The sequence below is a fragment of the Salvelinus fontinalis genome, chromosome 6, assembly GCF_029448725.1.
Source record: "Salvelinus fontinalis isolate EN_2023a chromosome 6, ASM2944872v1, whole genome shotgun sequence".
NCBI lineage: Eukaryota > Metazoa > Chordata > Actinopteri > Salmoniformes > Salmonidae > Salvelinus > Salvelinus fontinalis.
Window position 1 is genome coordinate 69,493,546 of NC_074670.1, and position 27,920 is coordinate 69,521,465.

General features: G+C 45.4%; 1 protein-coding gene across 2 annotated transcripts; it reads right to left on the bottom strand.

Annotated features, from left to right (window-relative positions):
- Positions 1-255: 255 nt before the first annotated feature.
- On the bottom strand, positions 256-27,506 carry LOC129858383 (coagulation factor VIII-like). 2 transcript variants are annotated; one of them, XM_055927562.1, is made up of 26 exons: positions 27,191-27,506; positions 26,886-26,986; positions 26,644-26,766; positions 25,505-25,717; positions 23,579-23,755; positions 23,350-23,453; positions 22,823-22,943; positions 22,359-22,620; positions 19,982-20,147; positions 19,781-19,868; positions 19,329-19,546; positions 18,920-19,070; positions 18,578-18,787; positions 17,020-18,355; positions 15,592-15,757; positions 15,026-15,274; positions 14,605-14,833; positions 14,256-14,438; positions 13,722-13,838; positions 13,059-13,130; positions 12,586-12,671; positions 12,218-12,379; positions 5,796-5,940; positions 5,358-5,506; positions 1,205-1,387; positions 256-943 (listed from the first exon to the last, which is right to left on the bottom strand). In XM_055927562.1, the coding sequence occupies exons 1-26, from the start codon at positions 27,340-27,342 to the stop codon at positions 788-790; spliced, it is 5,319 nt and encodes a 1,772-aa protein (XP_055783537.1). In that variant the 5' UTR covers positions 27,343-27,506; the 3' UTR covers positions 256-787. The 2 variants fall into 2 exon arrangements, with proteins under 2 accessions (XP_055783537.1, XP_055783538.1); XM_055927563.1 differs by lacking the exons at positions 26,644-26,766; positions 26,886-26,986; positions 27,191-27,506 and adding an exon at positions 26,044-26,057.
- Positions 27,507-27,920: the final 414 nt, after the last annotated feature.

Sequence of the window (27,920 nt, forward strand, 5' to 3'; positions counted from 1 at the left end):
ATAAGTGGATAAGACTGAATAACAGTCTGGAGAGACGGGAATGAAGTAAAGGAAGGTGAAACCACCCTCCCTAATCATAGAGAAACACAGAGCCACTGCCAGTATCCCCCTGGGCTGGAACAAAACAAAAACAAAGAGAGAACTGTTTGCTGTCATGGAGATGGTGAACAGGACAGGAAGAAAAAGAATGGGAGAATGGATGTGTGTGTGTGTGTGCGTGCGTGCGTGTCACAACACTGATCTCTGAAACCAGGCAACAGTGACCTCTGTTTATTTAACAATATAAACTAAATCCCTCTCCCCTCAGTGCATATGATATATTGCATGTGCAGTATAGTATAGTATAGTATACTGTGCATACATCCATCCAGACAGAAAATAAGAATTAAATTGTACTATTTACATGTGGTTGATCACAGCTGGAATGTCAGAAGTCATAGTGTTAGTAGCAGTATACATTGTAAATGAGACGAACAAACTGTCCGTGAGTGTCAATCTTCATAAACTGACGTAATGTGTTGATAGTGGAGTGACCAGACCTAAGAGTCATTCTCAGCTGAAGCTCATCAATAGACAGTTACAACAGTATATCATATATGACCGTGAACCTAGCTAAACAAACCTTTTACCTAGATTCACTTACTCTGTTCATCCATCAATGACATGACTATTTCATGATCATCACATCACTGATATGCTCATTAAATATTCTCTAGGGAAGAGATGATGATGAGGTGGGCTTGAGTGTGGAGCTGCATAATGGGGCCCCCTGCCCTGTCTCTGTCTCTCAGAGACGCTGCTGGGTGTCACAGCCCATGAACTCCAGGCGCAGGGCTATGTCGTTGACCCAGCCTCTGGGGTGGATCCGTATGAAGCGGGCGAATAGAGGAGGATCAAAGAGGTTCAGCATCTCCTCATCTGGTTCACTGTTCCCCAAGAAGATCTGGGAGGAAGGAGGAGGCAGAGTCAAACAGAGCTGGCTCACATAAATCACAGTTTGTAAACTCAAAGTTAAACATGTTACTATTTGCACTCTTTCCAACATCAGGTTTTGTAAATCTGCCTGGTAACATTTTGCCTTTAATAATCTTAACTTCTCTGAGGTTTCAAATCACATTTGACCCTGCATGCTAAGGAAGGTGTGTGTGTACTGAAACGTAGCCTGTGATAAATCTGAAGATAATGAGTGATGTGTGTGTGATACCTTCTCTCGTTGCGATTCCTCGTCAACCACGTTGGACCAGGAGTGACCTTCATCGCTAATGGTTACGGAGAACTCTGTCACCATCATTTGAGTCAGAATAGACCACGCCCCCTGAGTCACAACCCCTGTGATGCGTTTCATAACCAGGAAGTCCACCTGCAGCCACTCATGGGGGTTATTGACCTGGAGGAGAGAGGGAGGTAGGGGGGTGGGTTATAACAGGTGCAAAACGTTAAGAGATACTGTGCACAGCAGTGAGTCTAGGTCCAGATGCTGGTTTTGGCAGGAACAAGTATTAAAAACAAGATTTAAAACAGTTGAAACAAAGGACGGAAGAAAATAGACTGACACAAAAAAAACAACTAATTTACAACACTTCTACCACAGCTTGTGACCATTACAAGCAATTGTATCTCTTGATTGATTCCTAGAGTGTCTTCTAGGGAAAGAACATCAAGCTCAAAAAAGGTCACTTGCAATAGATATTGGTCACTGATTCTACATTATTTCTCCACCTATCCTTGACTATTCAGTTTCAGAGAACACTTGGCACAGTTGACCTCTATCTACCAATTACAAGTGTTGCTCACATACCAACCCTTAAAAGTAACACCAGTCTGTGTTGGAAAATTGGAAAATCAAAACCAAGTTGGAAAATCACCATTGTCCAGTGTTTTCAGAGGAAGGCAGTAAATGTGATTAGTTAAAGAAGGAGAGAGAGAGAGCTAAAGAAGGAGAGAGAGAGACAATATTTTTTTTTTCAATGACGGCCTAGTCCAACGTGGGTTAACTGCCTTGTTCAGGGGCAGAATGACAGATTCTTACCTTGTCAGCTCGGGGATCCGACCTTGCAACCTTTCGGTTACTAGTCCAACGCTCTAACCACTAGGCTACCTGCTGCCCCAACAATGGAGAGGGGCCACGAGAAAGACAGAGTGAGAGACAGAACACCTACCTGGAGGCGACCGCATTCCCTCCCCAATATGCCCCTTAGACACAACTATGACAACACAACCTACAGAAACTCCTGCAGCTCCATCGCACGCTGGGTCTGTACATAGTCGATGGTTGGCTTGGAGAGGACTCCTACGGTAGGTATGCCTACAACTCCTCCCTTAGTTTATCACAGACCTCAACCCAGAGTCTCTCAAAGCATTCACAGTCATCTCACTGACATCCCTATCAGATCACAGCAAAATCACACTTTACTTGAAGAGAGAAATACTCAATCATGAGACATCAAAGCCGAGGAAACTGCATACTATAAAGAAACACTATAGATGGAAGGAATGTAGTGTAGAAACCTACCAAAAAACAGTTGGGCAACTACAAATTCAATCCCTTTCAGACAACTTCCTGGACGTAATGTTTCACTAATAGTGAAGGTGTAAACTTGTCAGTAGAAAACCTAAACAGTATATTTGACCTTTCAGCTTCTCTATCAAATCAAAAAGTGTCAAGCAGAGAAGCTAAGAAAATGAACAACAATCACAAATAGTTTGATTAAGAATGCAAAACCCCGGAGAAAGGAATTGATAAACCTATCCAACCAAAAACGTAGACACAGAAAACCTGAGCCTACGCCTTAACTATGGTGAATCACTAAAACAATACAGAAATACACTAAGAAATAGCTCAATGTAATTGAAGAATCCCTAGAATCGAACCGAATGTATGGATAAAGCACATCTTTTCGTCTCTATAACAAAGAGCAAACAGAAAAAACATATACAGTGGCAGGAAAAAGTATGTTGAACCCTTTGGAATTACCTGTATTTCTGCATATATTAGTCATACAATTTGATCTCATCTTCATCTAAGTCACAACAATAGACAAACACAGTGTGCTTAAACTAATAACACACAAATTATTGTATTTTTCCTGTCTATATTGAATACATAATTTAAACATTCCCAGTGTAGGTTAGAAAAGTACAGTATGTGAACCCCTAGGCTAATGACTTCTCCAAAAGATAATTGGAGTCAGGAGTCAGCTTACCTGGAGTCCAATCAATGAGACGAGATTGGAGATGTTGGTTAGAGCTGCCCTGCCCTATTAAAAACACTCACAAAATTTGAGTTTGCTATTCTCAAGAAGCATTGCCTGATGTGAACCATGCCTCAAACAAAAGAGATCTCAGAAGACCTAATTAAGAATTGTTGACTTGCATAAAGCTAGAAAGGGTTACAAAGGTGTCTCTAAAAGCTGTCGCATGCTGTTGCTATTCTCCATAGGTGTGGCTGTCCTGCAAGATGACTGCAAGAGCACAGCGCAGAATGCTCAATGAGGTTAAGAAGAATCCTAGAGTGTCAGCTAAAGATTTACATAAATCTCTGGAACATGCTAACATCTCTATTACGTAAAACACTAAAAAGAATGGTGTTCATGGGAGGACACCACGGAAGAAGCCACTGCTGTCCAAAAAAAACATTGCTGCACGTCTGAAGTCTGCAAAAGTGCACCTGGATGTTCCACAGCGGTACTGGCAAAATATTCTGTGGACAGAGGAAACTACAGTGGAGTTGTTTGGAAGGAACACAACACTATGTGTGGAGAAAAAAAGGACCAGCACACCAACCTCATCCCAACTGTAAAGTATGGTGGAGGGAGCATCATGGTTTGGGGCTGCTTTGCTGCCTCAAGGCCTGGACAACTTGCTATCATCGACGGAAAATTAATTACCAAGTTTATCAAGGCATTTTGCAGGAGAACGTAAGGCTATCTGTCCGCCAATTGAAGCTCAACAGAAGTTGGGTGATGCAACAGGACAACGACCCAAAACACAGAAGTAAATCAACAACAGAATGGCTTCAACGGAAGAAAATACACCTTCTGGAGTGGTCCAGTCAGAGTCCTGACCTCAATCCGATTGAGATGCTGTGGCATGACCTCAAGATAGCAGAACTGAAACAGTTTTGTAAAGAGGGATGGCCCAAAATTCCTCCTGACTGTTGTGCAGGTCTGATCCGCAACTACAGAAAACGTTTGGTTGTTATTGCTGCCAAAGGAGGGTCAACCAGTTATTAAATCCAAGGGTTCACATACTTTTTCCATCCTGCACTGTGAATGTTTACACAGTGTGTTCAATAAACACATGAACAGGTTTAATTGTTTGTGTGTTATTAGTTTAAGCAGACTGTGTTTGTCTTTTGTTGTGACCTAGATGAAGATCAGATCAAATTTTATGACCAATTTATGCAGAAATCCAGGTATTTCCAAAGGGTTCACATACTTTTTCTTGCCACTGTACATGATCAACTAAAAACCTTAGAATCAGCTATTAAAGATGACCAGAACCCACTGGCTTCTCAAAGTACATTGACTGAACTACAGGACAAAATACAAACCCTCCAACCCAAAAAGTCCTGTGGTGTTGATGGTATCCTAAATGAAATGATAAAACATACAGACCACGAATATATTATATTTAAACTCTTTAACATCATCCTCAGCTCTGGCATTTTCCCCAATATTTGGAACCAATGACTGATTACCCCAATCCACAAAAGTGGAGACAAATATGACCCTATTAGTTAGAGAGCAATATGTGTCAAAAGCAATCTCTGAAAAATTGTCTGCTGCAGACTCCAACATTTCCTCAGTCAGTGAAAACAATGTCCTGAGAAAATGTCAAATTGTCTTCTTACCAAAATACCATATGACAGACCACGTATACACCCTGCAAACCCTTATTGACAAGTATTCTCATGCTTTGTTGATTTCAAAAAAGCTTTTGACTCAATTTCACATGAGTGTCTGAAATACAAATTGATGGAAAGCGGTGTTCGGGCAAAAACATATGACATTATAAAATCCATGTACACAAACAAAAGTGTGCATTTAAAATTGGCAATAAACACACAGATTTATTTCCAAAGGGCTATGGGATGAGATAGGGATGCAGCTTGTAAATACAACCAATATTTATCTGTTTATTTATCTTCCCATGCTATTCGTACTACAACTATTTGCACATTGCTAAAACATTGATATGATATGGACTTTCTACTAGTCTTTTGAAGAAAGTAATATAGCTAATATAATTTATATCTGGTATATAACTGATAATATAATACAGTAACAGAGGGAGGGGATGGCAGGAAAGTGTGTGTGGTTTGACTTTGTGTGTGTGTGTGTTGTGAATGTGTGTACCTTGGGGCGCCATGCGTTGGCGCTGCCGTCCTGGCGGAGGCGTGCGAGGGCGGGGCTCCAAGAGAGCCTCCAGGTCTGCAGGAAGGAGGAGGCTCTGAAGCTGCTGTCTGGGACCGACCTCCTCTGGAGACCCAGGGGGAAGGAGCAGCCTGATACACACACACACACACACACACGCACACACACACACACAAAGATCCTAGATTGAAATTACAATCATCTTCTCATGTTTTCCTTCTTCCTTCTCTCAGGGATTCTATTCACCAGCACCTGAGATCTGACCGTCCCTTGCACCTCCTCCCTTCCCCCGGTCCCAGACCCCTGGCCCCTTACCACGGACTACCTGCTGATATACCTCTCAACATACACCACCACTAAACGTAATCTGAGCTGTTACAAGCTGTTACAAAGGTGTTCCTAACTGCCACAGGGACTCACTGTTGAGGTCACAGCCCAGCAGCTCCATGCGAAGAGCAGGGTTCCTCTGGATGGTGACAGGCTGCAGTCTGATGTAGCGCCCCAGGATTGGGGGAAACAGATGGTTCTCCTTCACCTTTGAGCCATCCAGGTTACCGTTAAATATCTGAAATAAACAGAAGTCAATAGTAAGTACAAGAAGTAGCATTGTAGTATTTGTGTTCATGTTCATGTTAAATTGGTGTGTGCCCCCTTTAAGAGCGCTAACAGGAGGGAGAAACAGAACATACAATTTAAGAGTACAGGACAAAATGTAAATAAACAAGCCCAGGGTTCACATATTCCTCACACTGGATTCCCCTCTTATTACTAAGCCATCAGAGTCTAAGCCCCATCCAAGCCTACTTAAGCAATAAGGCACGAGGGGGTGTGGTATATGACCAATATACCACGGCTAAGGGCTGTTCTTACGCATGATGCATCGCGGAGTGCCTGGACACAGCCCTTAGCCGTGGTCATATTGGCCATATACCACAAACCCCAGAGGTGCCTTTTTGTAATTATAAACTGGTTACCAATGTAATTAGAGCAGTAAAAATACATGTTTTGACATACACGTGGTATATGGAATGATATACCACGGCTGTCAGCCAATCAGCATTCAGGGCTCGAACCACCCAGTTTATAATAATCTACATGGAATTGTTTTAAGAAGGTCATACCAAGGATCGTTTAGCTATTTGATTTGGAATTTTAAGACCCCTTGAAGTAGCCCATACAAATGCATAGAATAACAGATTCACTACATTGAACAACAGATAGTCCCCCCCAAAAAATTGAAATGAAGTTTGTTCTGAAGTGTCTGTCCTACATCTGAGAGATGTAAGAAATATGTAAGAAATATCAGGAAACTTTTTTGGGGGGTATTTAATATATTTTTGGCATTAAACAGTCTCCATATATTTCCAATCTTTTTTTAAAACTGGTACCTGGGGACCTTCAGATGAGTCTTGTGAGGCCTGTGGGCATCCTAGTGCAGAACAACCAACATGTACATGTTCGTGAAAGTCTCATCTTTCCACAGAGGTGCATCACATATTAGTGTGTAGCACAAACGGTTCGGACGCTACAGACAGAAGTTGGTAGATCGACTGTACCAACTTCAGACGAGTGGAGTTCGTAGAGCAAAACAGAGAATAAAATCGTGTTCACGAGAGTCTCGTCTTTCCATAGAGGGGTCATAATAGGTTGCAGGCCAAACCGTTCGGATGCTACAGATGATTTTGTGAGAAGACCGATTTCCGGGATGTCTCATGGTCTGACAAACACCGCTCTAGCTCTGTCACCTTTCACCGCAGATGCGGAAGTGACGGCATTTAGTTATATATATATATTTTTTCACCTTTATTTAACCAGGAAGGCCAGTTGAGAACAAGTTCTCATTTACAACTGCGACCTGGCCAAGATAAAGCAAAGCAGTGCGACACAAACAACAACACAGAGTTACACATGGAATAAACAAACATACAGTCAATAACACAATAGAAAAGTCTATTTACAGTGTGTGCGAATGAAGTAAGATTAGGGAGGTTAGGCAATGAATAGGCCATAGTGGCAAAATAATAAAAATTTAGCAATTAAACACTGGAGTGATAGATGTGCAGAAGATGAGTGTGCAAGTAGAGATACTGTGGTGCAAAGGAGCAAAAAAAAAAAAAAAAATAACAATATGGGGATGAGGTAGTTGGGTGGGCTATTTACAGCTGGGCTATGTACAAGTGCAATGATCTGTAAGCTGCTCTGACAGATGATGCTTAAAGTTAGTGAGGGAGATATGAGTCTCCAGCTTCAGTGACTTTTGCAGTTCATTCCAGTCATTGGCAGCAGAGAACTGGAAGGAAAGCGGCCAAAGGAGTAATTGGCTTTGGGGGTGACCAGTGAAATATACCTGCTGGAGCGCGTGCTACGGGTGGGTGCTGCGATCGGTTGAAGAGCATGCATTTAGTTTTACTTGCATTTAAGAGCAGTTGGGGGCCATGGAAGGAGTGTTGTCCACTATAATTGAGAATTTCAATAAGCATTTTTCTACGGCTGGCCATGCTTTCCACCTGGCTACCCCTACCCCGGACAACAGCACTGCCCTCCCCTCTGCTACTCGCCCAAGCCTTCCCCATTTCTCTTTCTCCCAAATACAGTCAGCTGATGTTCTTAATGAGCTGCAAAATCTGGACCCTTACAAATCAGCCGGGCTAGATAATCTGGACCCTTTCTTTCTAAAACTATCTGCTGAAATTGTTGCCACCCCTATTACTAGCCTCTTCAACCTCTCTTTCGTGTCGTCTGAGATCCCCAAAGATTGGAAAGCAGCCGCGGTTATCCCCCTCTTCAAAGGGGGGGACACCCTTGACCCTAACTGCTACAGACCTATATCTATCCTACCCTGCCTTTCTAAGGTTTTCGAAAGCCAAGTCAACAAACAGATTACCGACCATTTCGAATCACACCACACCTTCTCCGCAATGCAATCTGGTTTCAGAGCTGGTCATGGGTGTACCTCAGCCACGCTCAAGGTCATAAACGATATCGTAACCGCCATCGATAGGAAACAATACTGTGCAGCCGTATTCATTGACCTGGCCAAGGCTTTTGACTCTGTCAATCACCACATCCTCATTGGCAGACTCGACAGCCTTGGTTTCTCTAATGATTGCCTCGCCTGGTTCACCAACTACTTCTCTGATAGAGTTCAGTGTGTCAAATCGGAGGGTCTGTTGTCCGGGCCTCTGGCAGTCTCTATGGGGGTGCCACAGGGTTCAATTCTTGGACCGACTCTCTTCTCTGTTTACATCAATGATGTCGCTCTTGCTGCTGGTGATTCTCTGATCCACCTCTACGCAGACGACACTATTCTGTATACTTCTGGCCCTTCTTTTGACACTGTGTTAACAACCCTCCAGGCGAGCTTCAATGCCATACAACTCTCCTTCCGTGGCCTCCAACTGCTCTTAAATACAAGTAAAACCAAATGCATGCTCTTCAACCGATCGCTGCCTGCTCCTGCCCGCCTGTCCAACATCACTACTTTGGACGGCTCTGACTTAGAATATGTGGACAACTACAAATACCTAGGTGTCTGGTTAGACTGTAAACTCTCCTTCCAGACCCACATCAAACATCTCCAATCCAAAGTCAAATCTAGAATTGGCTTCCTATTCCGCAACAAAGCATCCTTTACTCATGCTGCCAAACATACCCTTGTAAAACTGACCATCCTACCAATCCTCGACTTCGGTGATGTCATTTACAAAATAGCCTCCAAAACCCTACTCAATAAATTGGATGCAGTCTATCACAGTGCCATCCGTTTTGTCACCAAAGCCCCATATACTACCCACCACTGCGACCTGTACACTCTCGTTGGCTGGCCCTCGCTTCATACTCGTCGCCAAACCCACTGGTTCCAGGTCATCTACAAGACCCTGCTAGGTAAAGTCCCCCCCTTATCTCAGCTCGCTGGTCACCATAGCAGCACCTACCTGTAGCACGCGCTCCAGCAGGTATATCTCTCTAGTCACCCCCAAAACCAATTCTTCCTTTGGACGCCTCTCCTTCCAGTTCTCTGCTGCCAATGACTGGAACGAACTACAAAAATCTCTGAAACTGGAAACACCTATCTCCCTCACTAGCTTTAAGCACCAGCTGTCAGAGCAGCTCATAGATTACTGCACCTGTACATAACCCATCTACAATTTAGCCCAAACAACTACCTCTTTACCTACTGTATTTATTTATTAATTTATTTTGCTCCTTTGCACCCCATTATTTCTGTCTCTACTTTGCACTTTCTTCCAATGCAAACCAACCATTCCAGTGTTTTTTTTTGTTTTTATTTGACTTGCTGTGTTGTACTCACTTCGCCTCCATGTCCTTTTTATATTTTTATTTATTTATACATATATCTGTTTGCCTTCACCTCCCTTATCTCACCTCACTTGCTCACATTGTATATAGACTTATTTTTTTTTCACTGTATTATTGACTATATGTTTGTTTTTACTCCATGTGTAACTATGTGTTGTTGTATGTGTCGAACTGCTTTGCTTTATCTTGGCCAGGTCGCAATTGTAAATGAGAACGTGTTCTCAATTTGCCTACCTGGTTAAATAAAGGTTAAATAAATAAATAAAAGTTGTATGGCATTGAAGCTCGTCTGGAGGTTAGTTAACACAGTGTCCAAAGAAGGGCCAGAAGTATACAGAATGGTGTCGTCTGCATAGAGGTGGATCAGAGAATCACCAGCAGCAAGAGCGACATCATTGATGTATACAGAGAAAAGAGTCGGCCTGAGAATTTAACCATATGGCACCCCCATAGAGACTGCCAGAGGTCCGGACAACAGGCCCTCCGATTTGACACACTGAACTCTGTCTGAGAAGTAGCTGGTGAACCAGGCGAGGCAGTCCTTTGAGAAACCAAGGCTGTTTAGTCTGCCGATAAGAATGCGATGATTGACAGAGTCGAAAGCCTTAGCCAGGTTGATGAATACGGCTGCACAGTATTGTCTTTTATCGATGGCGGTTATAATGTTGTTTAGGACCTTGAGCGTGGCTGAGGTGCACCCATGACCAGCTCGGAAACCATATTGCATAGCGGAGAAGGTACAGTGGGATTGGAAATGGTCGATGATCTGTTTGTTAACTTGGCTGCCTTAGAAAGGCAGGGTAGGATAGATATAGGTCTGTAACAGTTTGGGTCTAGGGTGTCACCCCCTTTGAAGAGTGGGATGACTGCGGCAGCTTTCCAATCTTTGGGGATCTCAGACGATACAAAAGAGAGGTTCAACAGGCTAGTAATAGGGGTTGCAACAATTGTGGCAGATAATTTTAGAAAGAGAGCGTCCCGATTGTCTTGCCCAGCTGATTTGTACGGGTCCAGATTTTGCAGCTCTTTCAGAACATCATCTATCTGGATTTGGGTGAAGGAGAAGCGGGGGGGCTTGGGCAAGTTGCTGTGGGGGGTGCAGAACTGTTGACCGGGGTAGGGGTAGCCAGGTGGAAAGCATGGCCAGCCATAGAAAAATGCTTATTGAAATTCTTGATTATGGTAGATTCATCAGTAGTGACAGTGTTTCCTGGCCTCAGTGCAGTAGTCAGCTGGGTGGAGGTGCTCTTATTCTCCATGGACTTTAACTTTTTGAAGTTTGTGCTACAGGATGCAAATTTCTGTTTGAAAAAGTTAGCCTTTGCTTTCCTATCTGGCTGTGTATATTGGTTCCTAACATCCCTGAAATGTTGCATATCGCGGGGGCTATTCGATGCTAATGCAGTACGCCACAGGATGTTTTTGTGCTGGTCAAGGGCAGTCAGGTCTGGAGTGAACCAAGGGCTATATCTGTTCCTGGTTCTACATTTTTTGAATGGGGCATGCTTATTTAAGATGGTGAGGAAAGCACATTTAAAGAATAATCAGGCATCCTCTACTGACGGAATGGGGTCAATATCTTTCCAGGATACCTGGGCCAGGTTGATTAGAAGGCCTGCTCGCTGAAGTGTTTTAGGGAGCGTTTGACAGTGATGGGGGGTGGTCGTTTGACCGCGGACCCATTACGGACGCAGGCAATGAGGCAGTGATCGCTGAGATCCTGGTTGAAGACAGCAGAGGCGTATTCCGAGACATAGGCGGATGTGATGTATTGAGACGCATCCATTGCAAAAAAAACAGATATCTCTTTTTATGGGAATTTTTGTATTATGCTAATTGAATATTTGCACTGGGGCAGACATCAACCTTAGGGGGCTAAGAACAGCTACACCACAGTAATGCATAGAATTACTCAGAAATATTTTAAGCATTGATGACATTTACAGTAACAAAAGGATACATGCACCTGCTCTCACTACCTGCTCTCACTACCTGCTCTCACTACCTGCTCTCACTACCTGCTTTCACTACCTGCTCTCACTATCTGCTCTCACTACCTGCTCTCACTACCTGCTCTCACTATCTGCTCTCACTACCTGCTCTCACTACCTGCTCTCACTACCTGCTCTCACTATCTGCTCTCACTACCTGCTCTCACTACCTGCTCTCACTACCTGCTCTCACTACCTGCTCTCACTACCTGCTCTCACTATCTGCTCTCACTACCTGCTCTCACTACTTGCTCTCACTACCTGCTCTCACTACCTGCTCTCACTACCTGCTCTCACTACCTGCTCTCACTACCTGCTCTCACTACCTGCTCTCACTACCTGCTCTCACTACCTGCTCTCACTACCTGCTCTCACTATCTGCTCTCACTACCTGCTCTCACTACCTGCTCTCACTACCTGCTCTCACCTACTGCTGGTTTGTATGGTACACAATTAAGCTCATGCTTTGTGGGTACAGTACTAGCCAGTAGGTACTGGTACAGATGGTTAAGGTACATGTAAGATACTGACGTAGGATGGCGTGGTACTGTTCCCCCTGTAGTTAGTCCAGGTCTCCTGGTCTAGGCTGTAGGAGAGGGTGAAGTGCACGATGAAGTAGTCCTTCAGGCCCAGAGAGGCTCTGGCACCTTGGGTCTGAATCCCATGGAGCAGAGTGGGTCTCTGGAGGTCCACCTACATAGGAGACACAACAGGAGACCAGAGTTGGGGCCAGGTCCATTTCAATTCAGTCAATTCAGGAAGTGAACTGAGGAAAACATAAATCTACTGAATTTAAATGGAATGGACCCCAACCATGCAAAAGACAGGGGCAGCTAAACCAGATGGCCTTTCAATCTACAAGGATCTTTCATAGAAGAACAGGAAGTTTAGTGTTGAACCTGGATCCATGATTTCTGATTCGTGCCCATCCAGGCGTTGACAGAACCAGATAGCTCCAGCCTCGCCAGCCTGGCCTCCCAGTTACCTGGCAACACATATATGCATTCAATCCCACTGGCTAACTCTATGCAGGCCTAACACAGAGTAGAGTATACTGTGTTTTCATAAACAGTATGTCACCGATTCATTATGGTAACATTTCTCCATTCTAGAGGCTTACTTATGCGTATACTGTGTATGAGCCAACTTCCTGACTTCAAATAAATTAATAATAATAATTTATTGGATTTTTATAACGCTTTTCAAGCGTTTAAAGTGCTTTTACATAGCAAGGGGCAACTCACCTCTTCCACCACCAATGTGAAGCAATCTTTTTTCTGTCAAAACGCTTGCCACACATCAGCTATCATGATGGAGAAGTGCGTAGTAACATTCTTGTGTTAACATTCTTGCATTGCTGAAACTTGCTTACCTATGTGGTCTGATGCCGTGATCTGGGAATCGTCTATTCTTCCCGACCTCAACCCCAGAGGCTGCATGCATCCTGCCAGGTAATCTCAGAAAATTACATTCTATTTTTTTTATTGTCCACATTTCACAAAAAATAACCAACAATGTCATTCTAAGACATTCCAAATAACATATTTCACACTTCTGTCTCAGTCTACTGAGTAAAGCTGTTGTGAGGTGTGGTACCTACATGGGTTGTGAGGTGTGGTACCTACATGGGTTGTGAGGTGTGGTACCTACATGGGTTGTGAGGTGTGGTACCTACATGGGTTGTGAGGTGTGGTACCTACATGGGTTGTGAGGTGTGGTACCTACATGGGTTATGAGGTGTGGTACCTACATGGGTTGTGAGGTGTGGTACCTACATGGGTTGTGTTATGAGGTGTGGTACCTACATGGGTTGTGAGGTGTGGTACCTAAATGGGTTGTGAGGTGTGGTACCTACATGGGTTGTGAGGTGTGGTACCTACATGGGTTGTGAGGTGTGGTACCTACATGGGTTGGGAGGTGTGGTACCTACATGGGTTGGGAGGTGTGGTACCTACATGGGTTGTGAGGTGTGGTACCTACATGGGTTGTGAGGTGTGGTACCTACATGGGTTGGGAGGTGTGGTAGGCTACTTACGTGGGTTGTAGACCAGTAGTTTAGCCCTCATGCCGGCCAGCTGGTGCTCTCCAACTGTACACTCCACCATCCAGGTCCCCACCATGGCCGGCCTCATCTCCACTGTGCCAAACACACCTGGAGAGGGGGACAGAGACCAAGGTGGGACAGGTGACATTCTTGATTGATTCATTATGATTGACTATTATTTTATTGTGTGTACAGTATGTGTGTGTGTGTGTGTGTGTGTGTGTGTGTGTGTGTGTGTGTGTGTGTGTGTGTGTGTGTGTGTGTGTGTGTGTGTGTGTGTGTGTGTGTGTGTGTGTGTGTGTGTGGTAACTGTGGTTGTGTGTGTGTGTGTGTGTGTGTGTGTGTGTGTGTGTGTGTGTGTGTGTGTGTGGTAACTGTGGTTGTGTGTGTGTGTGTGTGTGGTAACTGTGGTTGTGTGTGTGTGTGTGTGTGGTAACTGTGGTTGTGTGTTTGCGTGTGTGTGGTAACTGTGGTTGTGTATGTGTTTGCGTGTGTGTGTGTGTGGTTTTTAGTGTGTGGATTTACCAGGATAGAGGTTGTACACCCCCATGCGATGCTCCTGCTCCTTGTGAATGCTGAAGGGCAGACCGTGGAAGTGGGCGGCGTGATACTCCCCGTTGCCCCCGACATTCAGCAGGTGCCACCTGACTTGCTGGTGCTGGGCAACCATCAGACCAGGAAGTGTCTCTGCCACGTAGCCGTTTATCGCTACGGTAACAAGGAAAGATTTTCCAGAGAAATGAATCTCAAACACAAACAATCGATCAGATATGAGTATGAACCTAAACAAACAGAGAAATTCACTAGAAATCTATTTTAATGTATTTATTATGAAACTAGTATTGATATTAGGAGGGAGTCTGAGTAACTTTACCTGCAAACTTGTTGCTGAGCTGAAACCAGGGGTCATCTCTCCGGGCCTGGCAGGGTGGGATGCAGTACTGACGGATGTTCTCGTCCAGGTACCAGCTCTTGGTCTCGTCGAAGGTGTGGAAGAGGAGGGCGTACTCCTGTAGGTTGGGCTGTAGGTTCAGTTGGGGGTGGAGGGTGCCTGGTTTACAGATTACTAAGGGGCCAATCAGACCGGAGTGGAGGTCCTTCACCTGTTGAGGGGTGAGAACAGAACACAAAGCCACACAGTCAAATACACATGCCAGAACAACAAAGTGCATGCAGGGAAAATCATGTAAAAAAATTGATAAGCTGTCTAACGAAAATGAAAGACAGTTATGAGGCCTAACTATGAGCTAGCTTTTTAATATACAGTTAGAGGAAATGTTGACAGTGCCACTTGCCTTATTCTGTGTAGAGTAGTAGGCCCCGGCCTTACAGTCAAACTCTGCAGCGGTGGGCCCCTGCTTCCTGGTGATCCTCCAGGTGTAGACCCTGACCTCCCCAGGCTGGACCGCCTCCCCAGGGACCCCCGCCACCCCAGCCCTGGAGGACCCCCACTGGGTCTGGGTCCATCCATCACCCTGGGTCTTATCATACACTCCATGGAGGTGCAGGGAGTACGGCCTGGACGCCATGTTCTTGAAGGTCACCTGTCGAGGTCAAGATCAAGATCAGCATCAAGACAAAGAAAACGGGTCAAGGTTAAGATCAAGTAAATGTTTAACAGCATTATATACAGAATATGATATCTGAGAATATGCCATGAAAATAGTATTGCAGTGAATTCAGGGGGTAATGCAACCTGGATTCAAACCATGGTTCCTGAAACTGTCCAACACCTTAGCCATAACACCAAGAACTCCGAAACACCTTGACGAGGTTACTAGTAGTTGAGCTAAGGCCACCAAAATATGAATTGATTTGAAACATCAGTGAATGAATAAGATGATCATTGATCTCCACTCACGGTAAGGAGGTCGTTGACCTCAGCTTTAATGATAGGGCCCATGATTCCCAGATGTTCCTGCAGCTCTCCTCTGGTGACGGGGATCTGGAAGTCTCTCTCACTGTAGGCCCTGAACACCACCTTCTTATATTCCGCCAGGAACTTCCTCATTCCCCTACGCCTCTCTCTGGGGAGGGAACAGTTGGGAGTTGATGAGCTGATCAATAGCCTGATAAAAGACAGCTTGCCGTTGATCAATAGCCTGATAAAAGACAGCTTGCCGTTGATCAATAGCCTGATAAAAGACAGCTTGCCATTGATCAATAGCCTGATAAAAGACAGCTTGCCATTGATCAATAGCCTGATAAAAGACAGCTTGCCATTGATCAATAGCCTGATAAAAGACAGCTTGCCGTTGATCAATAGCCTGATAAAAGACAGCTTGCCATTGATCAATAGCCTGATAAAAGACAGCTTGCCGTTGATCAATAGCCTGATAAAAGACAGCTTGCCGTTGATCAATAGCCTGATAAAAGACAGCTTGCCATTGATCAATAGCCTGATAAAAGACAGCTTGCCGTTGATCAATAGCCTGATAAAAGACAGCTTGCCGTTGATCAATAGCCTGATAAAAGACAGCTTGCCGTTGATCAATAGCCTGATAAAAGACAGCTTGCCGTTGATCAATAGCCTGATAAAAGACAGCTTGCCGTTGATCAATAGCCTGATAAAAGACAGCTTGCCGTTGATCAATAGCCTGATAAAAGACAGCTTGCCATTGATCAATAGCCTGATAAAAGACAGCTTGCCGTTGATCAATAGCCTGATAAAAGACAGCTTGCCGTTGATCAATAGCCTGATAAAAGACAGCTTGCCGTTGATCAATAGCCTGATAAAAGACAGCTTGCCGTTGATCAATAGCCTGATAAAAGACAGCTTGCCGTTGATCAATAGCCTGATAAAAGACAGCTTGCCGTTGATCAATAGCCTGATAAAAGACAGCTTGCCGTTGATCAATAGCCTGATAAAAGACAGCTTGCCGTTGATCAATAGCCTGATAAAAGACAGCTTGCCATTGATCAATAGCCTGATAAAAGACAGCTTGCCGTTGATCAATAGCCTGATAAAAGACAGCTTGCCGTTGATCAATAGCCTGATAAAAGACAGCTTGCCATTGATCAATAGCCTGATAAAAGACAGCCTGTCGTTGGAACGTTGGTAAATAAAGTATTGCATCGGAGCTACTAGAGAGCAGCTTTTCCTTGTCTTTTAGATTGAGCCGATCAATCAGAAACAGGATTTCTTTAATGAACAGATAGGGCCAGACACAGACTAGGCCTAGTTCTAGACTAAGAGGCATATTCAATTGAAATTCTCCATTGAAAGTGCTGCTCAAAGACTAAACATAAGTGTCCAAGAAACCAGATACTTACGAAAACCAAAAACTACCTTGTTTTTATGAGCTGATGTGGTTTCCTGATCCCATAGTCCCATGTGATCTCCTGCGCAGCGATGTAGTAGCTGCGGTATTGCCCATCTGTGGTCCTCAGGTCCAGGTTGTCCTCTGTCCCCTTGTAGGGTGCCACAGTGTCCTTCTCACTATAGTCATCATACTCCAGAGACACTGCGTTCCTGGGAGCCGTCTCGTTGTCATTGGAGACATTGGAGAAGTCTAGATCCAACAAATCCAGTAGAGGTGTGTCCGGATCTGTGTGAGGGTTGTTGTTGAGGGGATGCACCTCCCCAGCTTTCTGCTCCTCCCTCTGCTGCTGCACCTTCAGCTGATCCGGGAGTGCTTTCAAAGTGTTTTTCAGGGGGTCTAGATCCCTCCATCCATCTAACTCCAAGAGTAGAGGGTCCTTATCTGCGTGATGTGTGCTTAGAGGATGTGAATCTCGATCCAACTCCCCCTTTTGTCCCTGCTCCTCCTGCTGATCCAACACCTCCACCTTCTGCTCTTCTCTCTGCTCCTGCTCCAGCGCCTCCCCATATACCCGGCCCTTCCACTCCTTCAGCACCTCCTCCTCACAGTTCTCCGCTAGCTTGTTGCTCTCTCTACCCTCCAAACTGGCCTGGCGTCTCTGTCTTCCATTCCCCCCCTGCTCCCTGCCCAGACCACCCTCCTCTACCTCTTCCCCATCCTCTCCTCCTTCTACCCTGGCCTGGCGTCTTTGTCTCTTCCCCCCCTGCTTCCTGCCCAGACCACCCTCCTCTACCTCCTCCCCATCCTCTCCTCCTTCTACCCTGGCCTGGCGTCTTTGTCTCTTCCCCCCCTGCTCCCCACCCAGGCCCCCTCCCTCCTGGGTCTCTGAAGCCTTCCACTCTCCATCCTTCTCCAGTTGCTTCAGAACGTCTGTGGGGATCCCTCCCTGGGAGAGCAGGTTGCCCTCTTCGTCAGCAGACAACACCGTCACATACCTGACCTCACAGATTGACCTCTGGTCCCCTGCCTTAAATGTGACATTGTTATCAGACCCGTGGTCCCCAGATTCTCCGATGGCGACTTCGTTATCTGTGTCATTTCCTGTTTTCGGTGTTGTCGTGTTCTGGTTTAAGCTGGGTTGCTTCCTGCAGACTCTGATGGCTACGGTCCTGTTCTGTAGCCGGGGGCGGAGGGATCTCGGTTTGAAGAACTGGTCTACGTAATCAGGCAGGACGTCCTCCAGGCCGTACTCTAGGTCCTCGTTGTCCACAAGCAGTTCAATGTTACAAGACAGGACGGAGTAGCGGGCGCTCATGCCACGGCTTTTCAGGCTACTGTCGAAAGCACTGATCTCCCACTCACCTGAGGATTAAATAAACATCAGCTCACATCACTTCAGAAAAAAATCTCTCAGGTCAGGGTTAGGTTTTAGTAGGGCGCACCGTAGTGAAACCTGTGTTCTTAATGGACCTGTAGCACCTCTCTGTTTCAAAAATGTTCTTCCAATTTATGCCTACTGAACACAACTGCAGCAGCATCAAAAACAGCAATGGCTGAGAAACAAACGTTGTCATTTGACCTTACCAATTAGCTCGGTCTCCATGGTAACAGTCTCCCCAGACATTGGGAAGAGTGTGAGAACGGACTCATACACGTTGTCCCTCATGAAGGGGTTTCCTGTGAAGTAGACGGACAGGAAGTCGCTCTGTGTCCCCACGTTGGCCAGGTGCCAGAAGGTCACGTCATCCTTACACAGCTGGATCATCTGCCCGTTGAACATGATCCCGTTCACATCTGTAAACAAAAATGAGATCAAGATCCAGATCAAAATCTAAAACATAGGAGGGGTGACAGAGCAGACATGAAGGAGGTGTCACCACCTTCATCAAGAAATATAAGATAACCAGGCAGGAAAACCCCACGTACTGTAGATGACATTGGAGTTGTAGAAGTCAGGGTCTGTAGGGTTGACCATGGAGGGGTCTCTGCTGTACTTCTGAATGTTGTCATTGATGTTCCAACTCTTGTTTTCATCAAACACAGCGAACATCAACTGCTTCACTTTATCTGGGCCCACCTGCAAGTTGGACATCTTAGATTAGGATAACCACAACATCTCACATACTCTCACACTGCTACAAACAGCAAAATCAAAGTTATCAGTGTATGACTTGAGCAAGCTGCAGGAGAGATAATGCATTGATATGTCATATTGGGCCAGTTTCCCGGACACATCTCTATTCTCCAGTGAACGTTATTCTTATTCCAAGACTTAATCTCTGTCCGAAAAACCAACCCGTGTATCATTATGGACATATGAAGTGTCGATTCTCACCAGCCGCCCCCTGGTGTCCATGGAGTCTTTCTTGCAGATGAGGAGGGGTCCTACGAGGCCAGTGGCCAGGTCTCTCTCAGGGTTGATGGTACTCTGGTACAGACGGGTCAGACACTGTGGGTCTCTCTCCAGGGGCCCGTCCTCTGCTGTTAGTTTCCACACGTACCCATATGTCCCGTTGGGGGGTACAGCCAGTGAGCGAAGGTCCTTTTCACCCTCTACACACACACACATAGACACCACGGGGGCAACAGGAATGACTAAGAGACTAAGAGATTTTATTAGTGTAATAGAATGACTATTAGACTAATAAAATTACTATAAAATCACTTTTTATGAGATTCTCCAGACCTCAACATATAAACACACCACAGATGATGACCTGCATTTAAACCTAAATGCATAGCCAGCAATATTATCTTATCATAATGCCACCTTTTTGTTTATCTTACCATTCCCTGTTTTACGCAGTGGAGAAATCGTGGTGAGGCCGTTTGGATATATGTTGAAAGGACGACTTGCTAGGTTCTTGAACACTATCTGAAGAAACAATGAGAGTGATCTTTACTTTCTTTACTATCTATTCAGATACATCTTTTTTGTTTACATGCTTTTTGTTTGATTGTTTGTTTTGTTGATTGTGGTACACACACCTGGAAGTGTTCGTCCACCTGTCCTCTGAGCAGTGGTCCCAGCAGTCTTTTAACAGGTGATTTCCTCTTGGTGAAGGTCTGGTCAGTGTATTCTACATACACCACCTTCTTATATTCATGACCCAGCTGATGAGGCCCCCTGGGGAAGTATTCCGAAAACAGTTGACTGGAACACAGAGACAATGGAGGGAGGGTAGTATCAGCATCGTTAGTATCATGAACTCTGAGCAATGCTATCTTTCCCTTTCCTGTCCTAGTCTTTTTCTGACCCTCTCCCTTTCTCGGTCCTCCCTCCCATCTGAACTCTTACTATACAGTCTCTCTGACCCTCTCCCTTTCTCGGTCCTCCCTCCCATCTGAACTCTTACTATACACAGTCTCTCTGACCCGCTCCCTTTCTCGGTCCTCCCTCCCATCTGAACTCTTACTATACAGTCTCACTGACCCTCTCCCTTTCTCGGTCCTCCCTCCCATCTGAACTCTTACTTACACAGTCTCTCTGACCCTCTCCCTTTCTCGGTCCTCCCTCCCATCTGAACTCTTACTTACACAGTCTCTTTGACCCTCTCCCTTTCTCGGTCCTCCCTCCCATCTGAACTCTGACTTACACAGTCTCTCTGACCCTCTCCTTTTCTCGGTCCTCCCTCCCATCTGAACTCTTACTATACACAGTCTCTCTGACCCTCTCCTTTTCTCGGTCCTCCCTCCCATCTGAACTCTTACTATACACAGTCTCTCTGACCCTCTCCTTTTCTCGTCCCTCCCTCCCTCCCTCCCTCCCTCCCTCCCTCCCTCCCTCCCTCCCTCCCTCCCTCCCTCCCTCCCTCCCTCCCTTTCCATTTCCATTTCACTCCCATTCTCCCACCTATTCCTTCTTTCCTCCCTGTATCTCTCCCCCTCTCTCTTACCCCCCCCCCTCCCTCCCTGTCGGCCCTTCACACTCTCTCCTACCTGTCTCCCTCACTGAGGTGGGGTTTCCTACCTGTCTCCCTCACAGAGGTGGGGTTTTCTACCTGTCTCCCTCATTGAGGTGGGGTTTCCTACCTGTCTCCCTCATCGAGGTGGGGTTTCCTACCTGTCTCCCTCACAGAGGTGGGGTTTCCTACCTGTCTCCCTCACTGAGGTGTGGTTTCCTACCTGTCTCCCTCACAGAGGTGGGGTTTTCTACCTGTCTCCCTGGCTGAGGTGGGGTTTCCTACCTGTCTCCCTGGCTGAGGTGGGGTTTCGTACCTGTCTCCCTCACTGAGGTGGGGTTTCCTACCTGTCTCCCTCACAGAGGTGGGGTTTCCTACCTGTCTCCCTCACAGAGGTGGGGTTTCTACCTGTCTCCCTGGCTGAGGTGGGGTTTCCTACCTGTCTCCCTGGCTGAGGTGGGGTTTCCTACCTGTCTCCCTCACTGAGGTGTGGATTTCGTACCTGTCTCCCTCACTGAGGTGGGGTTTCCTACCTGTCTCCCTCACAGAGGTGGGGTTTTCTACCTGTCTCCCTGGCTGAGGTGGGGTTTCCTACCTGTCTCCCTGGCTGAGGTGGGGTTTCCTACCTGTCTCCCTCACAGAGGTGGGGTTTCCTACCTGTCTCCCTCACAGAGGTGGGGTTTCCTACCTGTCTCCCTCACAGAGGTGTGGTTTCGTACATGTCTCCCTCACAGAGGTGTGGTTTCGTACATGTTTCCCTCACAGAGGTGTGGTTTCCTACCTGTCTCCCTCACTGAGGTGGGGTTTCCTACCTGTCCCCCTCACTGAGGTGGGGTTTCTTACCTGTCTCCCTCACAGAGGTGGGGTTTCCTACCTGTCTCCCTCACAGAGGTGGGGTTTTATACCTGTCTCCCTCACTGAGGTGGGGTTTCCTACCTGTCTCCCTCACTGATGTGAGGTTTCCTACCTGTCTCCCTGGCTGAGGTGGGGTTTCCTACCTGTCTCCCTGGCTGAGGTGGGGTTTCCTACCTGTCTCCCTGGCTGAGGTGGGGTTTGCTAGCTGTCTCCCTGGCTGAGGTGGGGTTTCCTACCTGTCTCCCTGGCTGAGGTGGGGTTTCCTACCTGTATCCCTGGCTGATGTGCGGTTTCCTACCTGTCTCCCTGGCTGAGGTGGGGTTTCCTACCTGTCTCCCTGGCTGAGGTGGGGTTTGCTACCTGTCTCCCTGGCTGAGGTGGGGTTTCCTACCTGTCTCCCTGGCTGAGGTGGGGTTTCCTACCTGTATCCCTGGCTGATGTGCGGTTTCCTACCTGTCTCCCTGGCTGAGGTGGGGTTTCCTACCTGTCTCCCTGGCTGAGGTGGGGTTTCCTACCTGTCTCCCTGGCTGAGGTGGGGTTTCCTACCTGTCTCCCTGGCTGAGGTGGGGTGTCCTACCTGTCTCCCTGGCTGAGGTGGGGTTTCCTACCTGTCTCCCTGGCTGAGGTGGGGTGCGTAATCCCAGATGATCTCCTCAGCAGCGATGTAATGGACCCAGATTTTGTTCTCCCCCCCTCGGGAGCGCCCCACAGCCTGACCTTTCCCAGGCTTAAACACAAAGGTCTCAAACATGTCATCTCCATATTCATAGTCCTCCTTATCCTCAGACTGCTGAACCCGACGCACGTCAGGACCGGGCACCGTCACAGGCTCTGGGCAGTCCTCTACCTTAAAGACTGCACTCATACCCGCTGGAACAAAAACATACAGAGACACCTTATAGATGCAATATAAACATCTTATACCACATTCTCAACCACATAATAATTCATGCTACTCTGGCTCAAATGTACAAATGTACTTTGTTACCTCACACAGGAGTGTCAAATCAAATTGCGAACTTTGAAATTGATCAAAACTTTATTTCACAACTTTGAGAGAACATACTCTTACCGTGGCGGTGTTCTTGGATCTGACAGCTGATGAGGAACTTCCCCTGAGTGCTGGGCTTCATCTCCGCCGTGGTAAAGGTCATAGGGGTCATCTCTACAGTAACCTTACGGTGGGCCATCACCTGGAATGACAAGGGTAGAGTTAGGCTCACACTGAAATGCTGCTGAACTGGTTACACATTCTCACAAACTACTTATTTTTTTATTTCACCGGGCAAGTCAGTTAAGAACAAATTCTTATTTTACAATAACGGCCTACAGGGGAACAGTGGGTTAACTGCCTTGTTCAGGGGCAGAAGGACAGATTTTTACCTTGTCAGCTCGGGGATTCAAACTAGCAACCTTTCAGTTACTGGCCCAACACTCTAACCACTAACCTACCTGCCACCCCTACCTGCCGACTTATAACAACTGAACTGGCAAAATTATCAAATGAAAATCTTGTTTGATTGTCACATATGACCATTAGTTATGATTTGTTGACAACTTTAAGTAAACCCTGATTTGAACTTGAATTATCTGATGTACCTGCAGAGTGTGATCCTGGAGCTGTATGGAGTGGATCCCTGTAGACGTTTCCATTCCAATGAGATGCCAGAACACATGATCTCGTCCCTGGCACATCGTCAGACCTACACACATACCAAACATCCAACCCACACAAAAACATCTTTTGGAGTCTTCTACTACAACATACTTGACAACAGGACACTGAACTGTTGACTCTATACAGTAACATGCTAAACTAGCTCCTGACCTGGTAAAGTTGAGTTGACGTATCCATTGATAGTATGATACTGTTTTCTTGCACTGGCCTTCTTAAATCTTTCCCGGAAACTCCCCACCTCTCCGTACCAGCTCTTACTCTCATCGAAAACAGCAAAGAGCAGAATAAACTCTCTGCTTTTCCGAACTCCATTATCTGTAAATGCAGCTGGGAGAACCCAAGGGAAGCAGATAATACAGGTAACACATTAGTCGATTTCTCTGAATATCACAAGGTACGTTTGGTGAACTTAAGCATTTAGTGAATTGAGGCATTTGGTGAAATGACTTGTTTGGTCCATTGCTCATTTGTTTAATAATCAGGCGATGTGGCAGTCTGGGTATTAAGCTTCATCATGTGCAGTAAACTATTGACAATCCCTACTTAGTAAGGTGATTATGTGATTCAGACCTCCTTCTATTCACAAAACCTTTCCATTAGGTAGGACATGATCACTGTATGACTGAGAGCGGAGCACATTATAAGTCCCAGTCAGCTATGAGTCCAGCAGCCATTTTCATTTCCTCCCTTACCAATCAAATATGTGTCACAGTGGGTCTGACTGTACTGTAAGGGGAGTGTGATACGTAGAGAGAAAGTTGTGGAGGGTGTGTGGGAGTAATATAGCAGGAATAAAGTTCTGGAGTATCTGACTGTAAGGTGCGTGGGAGTAACATAGCAGGAATAAAGTTCTGGAGTATCTGACTAAGGTGAGTGGGAGTAACATAGCAGGAATAAAGTTCTGGAGTATCTGACTGTAAGGTGCGTGGGAGTAACATAGCAGGAATAAAGTTCTGGAGTATCTGACTAAGGTGAGTGGGAGTAACATAGCAGGAATAAAGTTCTGGAGTATCTGACTGTAAGGTGCGTGGGAATAACATAGCAGGAATAAAGTTCTGGAGTATCTGACTAAGGTGAGTGGGAGTAACATAGCAGGAATAAAGTTCTGGAGTATCTGACTAAGGTGAGTGGGAGTAACATAGCAGGAATAAAGTTCTGGAGTATCTGACTGTAAGGTGAGTGGGAGTAACATAGCAGGAATAAAGTTCTGGAGTATCTGACTAAGGTGAGTGGGAGTAACATAGCAGGAATAAAGTTCTGGAGTATCTGACTAAGGTGAGTGGGAGTAACATAGCAGGAATAAAGTTCTGGAGTATCTGACTAAGGTGAGTGGGAGTAACATAGCAGGAATAAAGTTCTGGAGTATCTGACTAAGGTGAGTGGGAGTAACATAGCAGGAATAAAGTTCTGGAGTATCTGACTAAGGTGAGTGGGAGTAACATAGCAGGAATAAAGTTCTGGAGTATCTGACTAAGGTGAGTGGGAGTAACATAGCAGGAATAAAGTTCTGGAGTATCTGACTAAGGTGAGTGGGAGTAACATAGCAGGAATAAAGTTCTGGAGTATCTGACTAAGGTGAGTGGGAGTAACATAGCAGGAATAAAGTTCTGGAGTATCTGACTAAGGTGAGTGGGAGTAACATAGCAGGAATAAAGTTCTGGAGTATCTGACTAAGGTGAGTGGGAGTAACATAGCAGGAATAAAGTTCTGGAGTATCTGACTAAGGTGAGTGGGAGTAACATAGCAGGAATAAAGTTCTGGAGTATCTGACTAAGGTGAGTGGGAGTAACATAGCAGGAATAAAGTTCTGGAGTATCTGACTGTAAGGTGAGTGGGAGTAACATAGCAGGAATAAAGTTCTGGAGTATCTGACTAAGGTGAGTGGGAGTAACATAGCAGGAATAAAGTTCTGGAGTATCTGACTGTAAGGTGAGTGGGAGTAACATAGCAGGAATAAAGTTCTGGAGTATCTGACTGTAAGGTGAGTGGGAGTAACATAGCAGGAATAAAGTTCTGGAGTATCTGACTGTAAGGTGAGTGGGAGTAACATAGCAGGAATAAAGTTGTGTCTCTAACTTGATTTGCAGATGAGCAGAGCCCCGATGAGCCCAGAGTTGAAGTCCTGTACAGTGTCCACCTGGGAGGAGTAGGAGTAGGTGAGGCATTCTGGGTCTCCCACGGTCGGACCGTCTTTAGGGTTGATGTCCCAGACGTACTTGTAGTATCCTCCTGGAGCAACCGCATCATCCTCCTTCTCCTGGCTAGACGTGGCGTCATCGTATCCAGCCCCTAGAGAGAAAGAGATATATTGCTAGGAATATACGCATGTACACTAAGAGACTGACATAGCAGACACACACACACACACACACACACACACACACACACACACACACACACACACACACACACACACACACACACACACACACACTTGTTCACGTAATTCAAGACAGTAAATAGTGGGTAAGCCCTTTATTGGATTCAGTCTACTTTATAACACCAGTGCTAGGATGTGACAGTGGCTTACAGTTTACGGTAAGTTAGTAGGTAGACATGCAGATTTAGTGTTTACGGTAAGTTGCTAAGTTAGTAGGTAGACATAAAGACATTACCCTCAGACTGTTTCCAGTAGTAAGTTAGTAGGTAGACATAAAGACATTACCCTCAGACTGTTTCCAGTAGTAAGTTAGTAGGTAGACATAAAGACATTACCGTCAGACTGTTTCCAGTAGTAAGTTCGTAGGTAAACATAAAGACATTACCCTCAGACTGTTTCCAGTAGTAAGTTAGTAGGTAGACATAAAGACATTACCCTCAGACTGTTTCCAGTAGTAAGTTAGTAGGTAGACATAAAGACATTACCCTCAGACTGTTTCCAGTAGTAAATTAGTAGGTAGACATAAAGACATTACCCTCAGACTGTTTCCAGTAGTAAGTTAGTAGGTAGAGATAAAGACATTACCCTCAGACTGTTTCCAGTAGTAAATTAGTAGGTAGACATAAAGACATTACCCTCAGACTGTTTCCAGTAGTAAGTTAGTAGGTAGACATAAAGACATTACCCTCAGACTGTTTCCAGTAGTAAGTTAGTAGGTAGACATAAAGACATTACCCTCAGACTGTTTCCAGTAGTAAATTAGTAGGTAGAGATAAAGACATTACCCTCAGACTGTTTCCAGTAGTAAGTTAGTAGGTAGACATAAAGACATTACCCTCAGACTGTTTCCAGTAGCTGACCCCCACAGGGCTGATACTGTAGGGCTGGGACGCCAGGTTCTTAAAGTGCACCACCACCCTGTCACTGACCTGGGCATGGATCACCGGACCCTGGATACCTGCAACACAAAACCCTCTGTTTAGCTCTCTCTCTGTGTGAGCTTGTGTGTGGTAGCGTATAATTCCAAAGATGTACTTAAAGTAATTAATAATGAATGAATGAAGTTAGTACACATACCTGCCCATGTTGGTGTAGGCTTGGGGACTGAATATGTGGAATCAGTGTATTCTCTATAAACAGCTTTTATGTATTTCTGAGGGGGATCCTTGGTCCTCCTCCTACAAATTCATAATCAACATGGATATTTTAAAAAAGGCTTAAAAATCAATGATTAAAACATGAAAACAAATAAAATGGGCTACATGGTGATATACATTTGAAAATTTTAGTTGAATAGAAAAGCCTACAACAAAATTGACGCAAAAAAATGTAAAAAAAAAAAATTGGGATAGATATTAGGTAATGACTTGAGAGAACTTCACCTTTGTTCTGATGCGGGGTCAGCGCTGCCCCAGTAGAGATAGTCCCAACCGATCTCAACCGCGGCGATATAGAACTCTCTCGTGGCAGGTACGGCCAGGGTCTCCTCCACCCCGCTGAGGACGCAGAGGAGTGATATCAACAGCGTTCTCATCGCAAGGCACGCGCACCTGTCTGACTGAACGTCAATTCACTGTTGGTCGAGAAGTCAGATACCCTGACCGGACCGTAGCAGGCAACTTACTACCGTTATTTTCCGATAGGGGGGATATTTAAAGGGAAAGTTCCAAACCAGAGAGATAGTCACAGGTAGAGAAAGACAGAGTGTGTATAAATGTGAGGGGGAGTGAGAGAGATAAAGGGAGAGAGAGTTTGTGTATGTGTGGGATCTGTACAGTGGCGACCAGTCATTCAGGGCAGGTGGGGCAGAGCCCCACATTTTTGGCAAAAATAAAAAATACAAATAACGAATTTTTTGGGGGGGGGGTTGCCTGTTTTTGCATGTTATTTTGACATTAATACGTGTCACATATCAGTTTGCAAACAATGTAATATACACTGCTCAAAAAAATAAAGGGAACACTTAAACAACACAATGTAACTCCAAGTCAATCACACTTCTGTGAAATCAAACTGTCCACTTAGGAAGAAACACTGATTGATAATAAATTTAACATGCTGTTGTGCAAATGGAATAGACAAAAGGTGGAAATTATAGGCAATTAGTAAGAC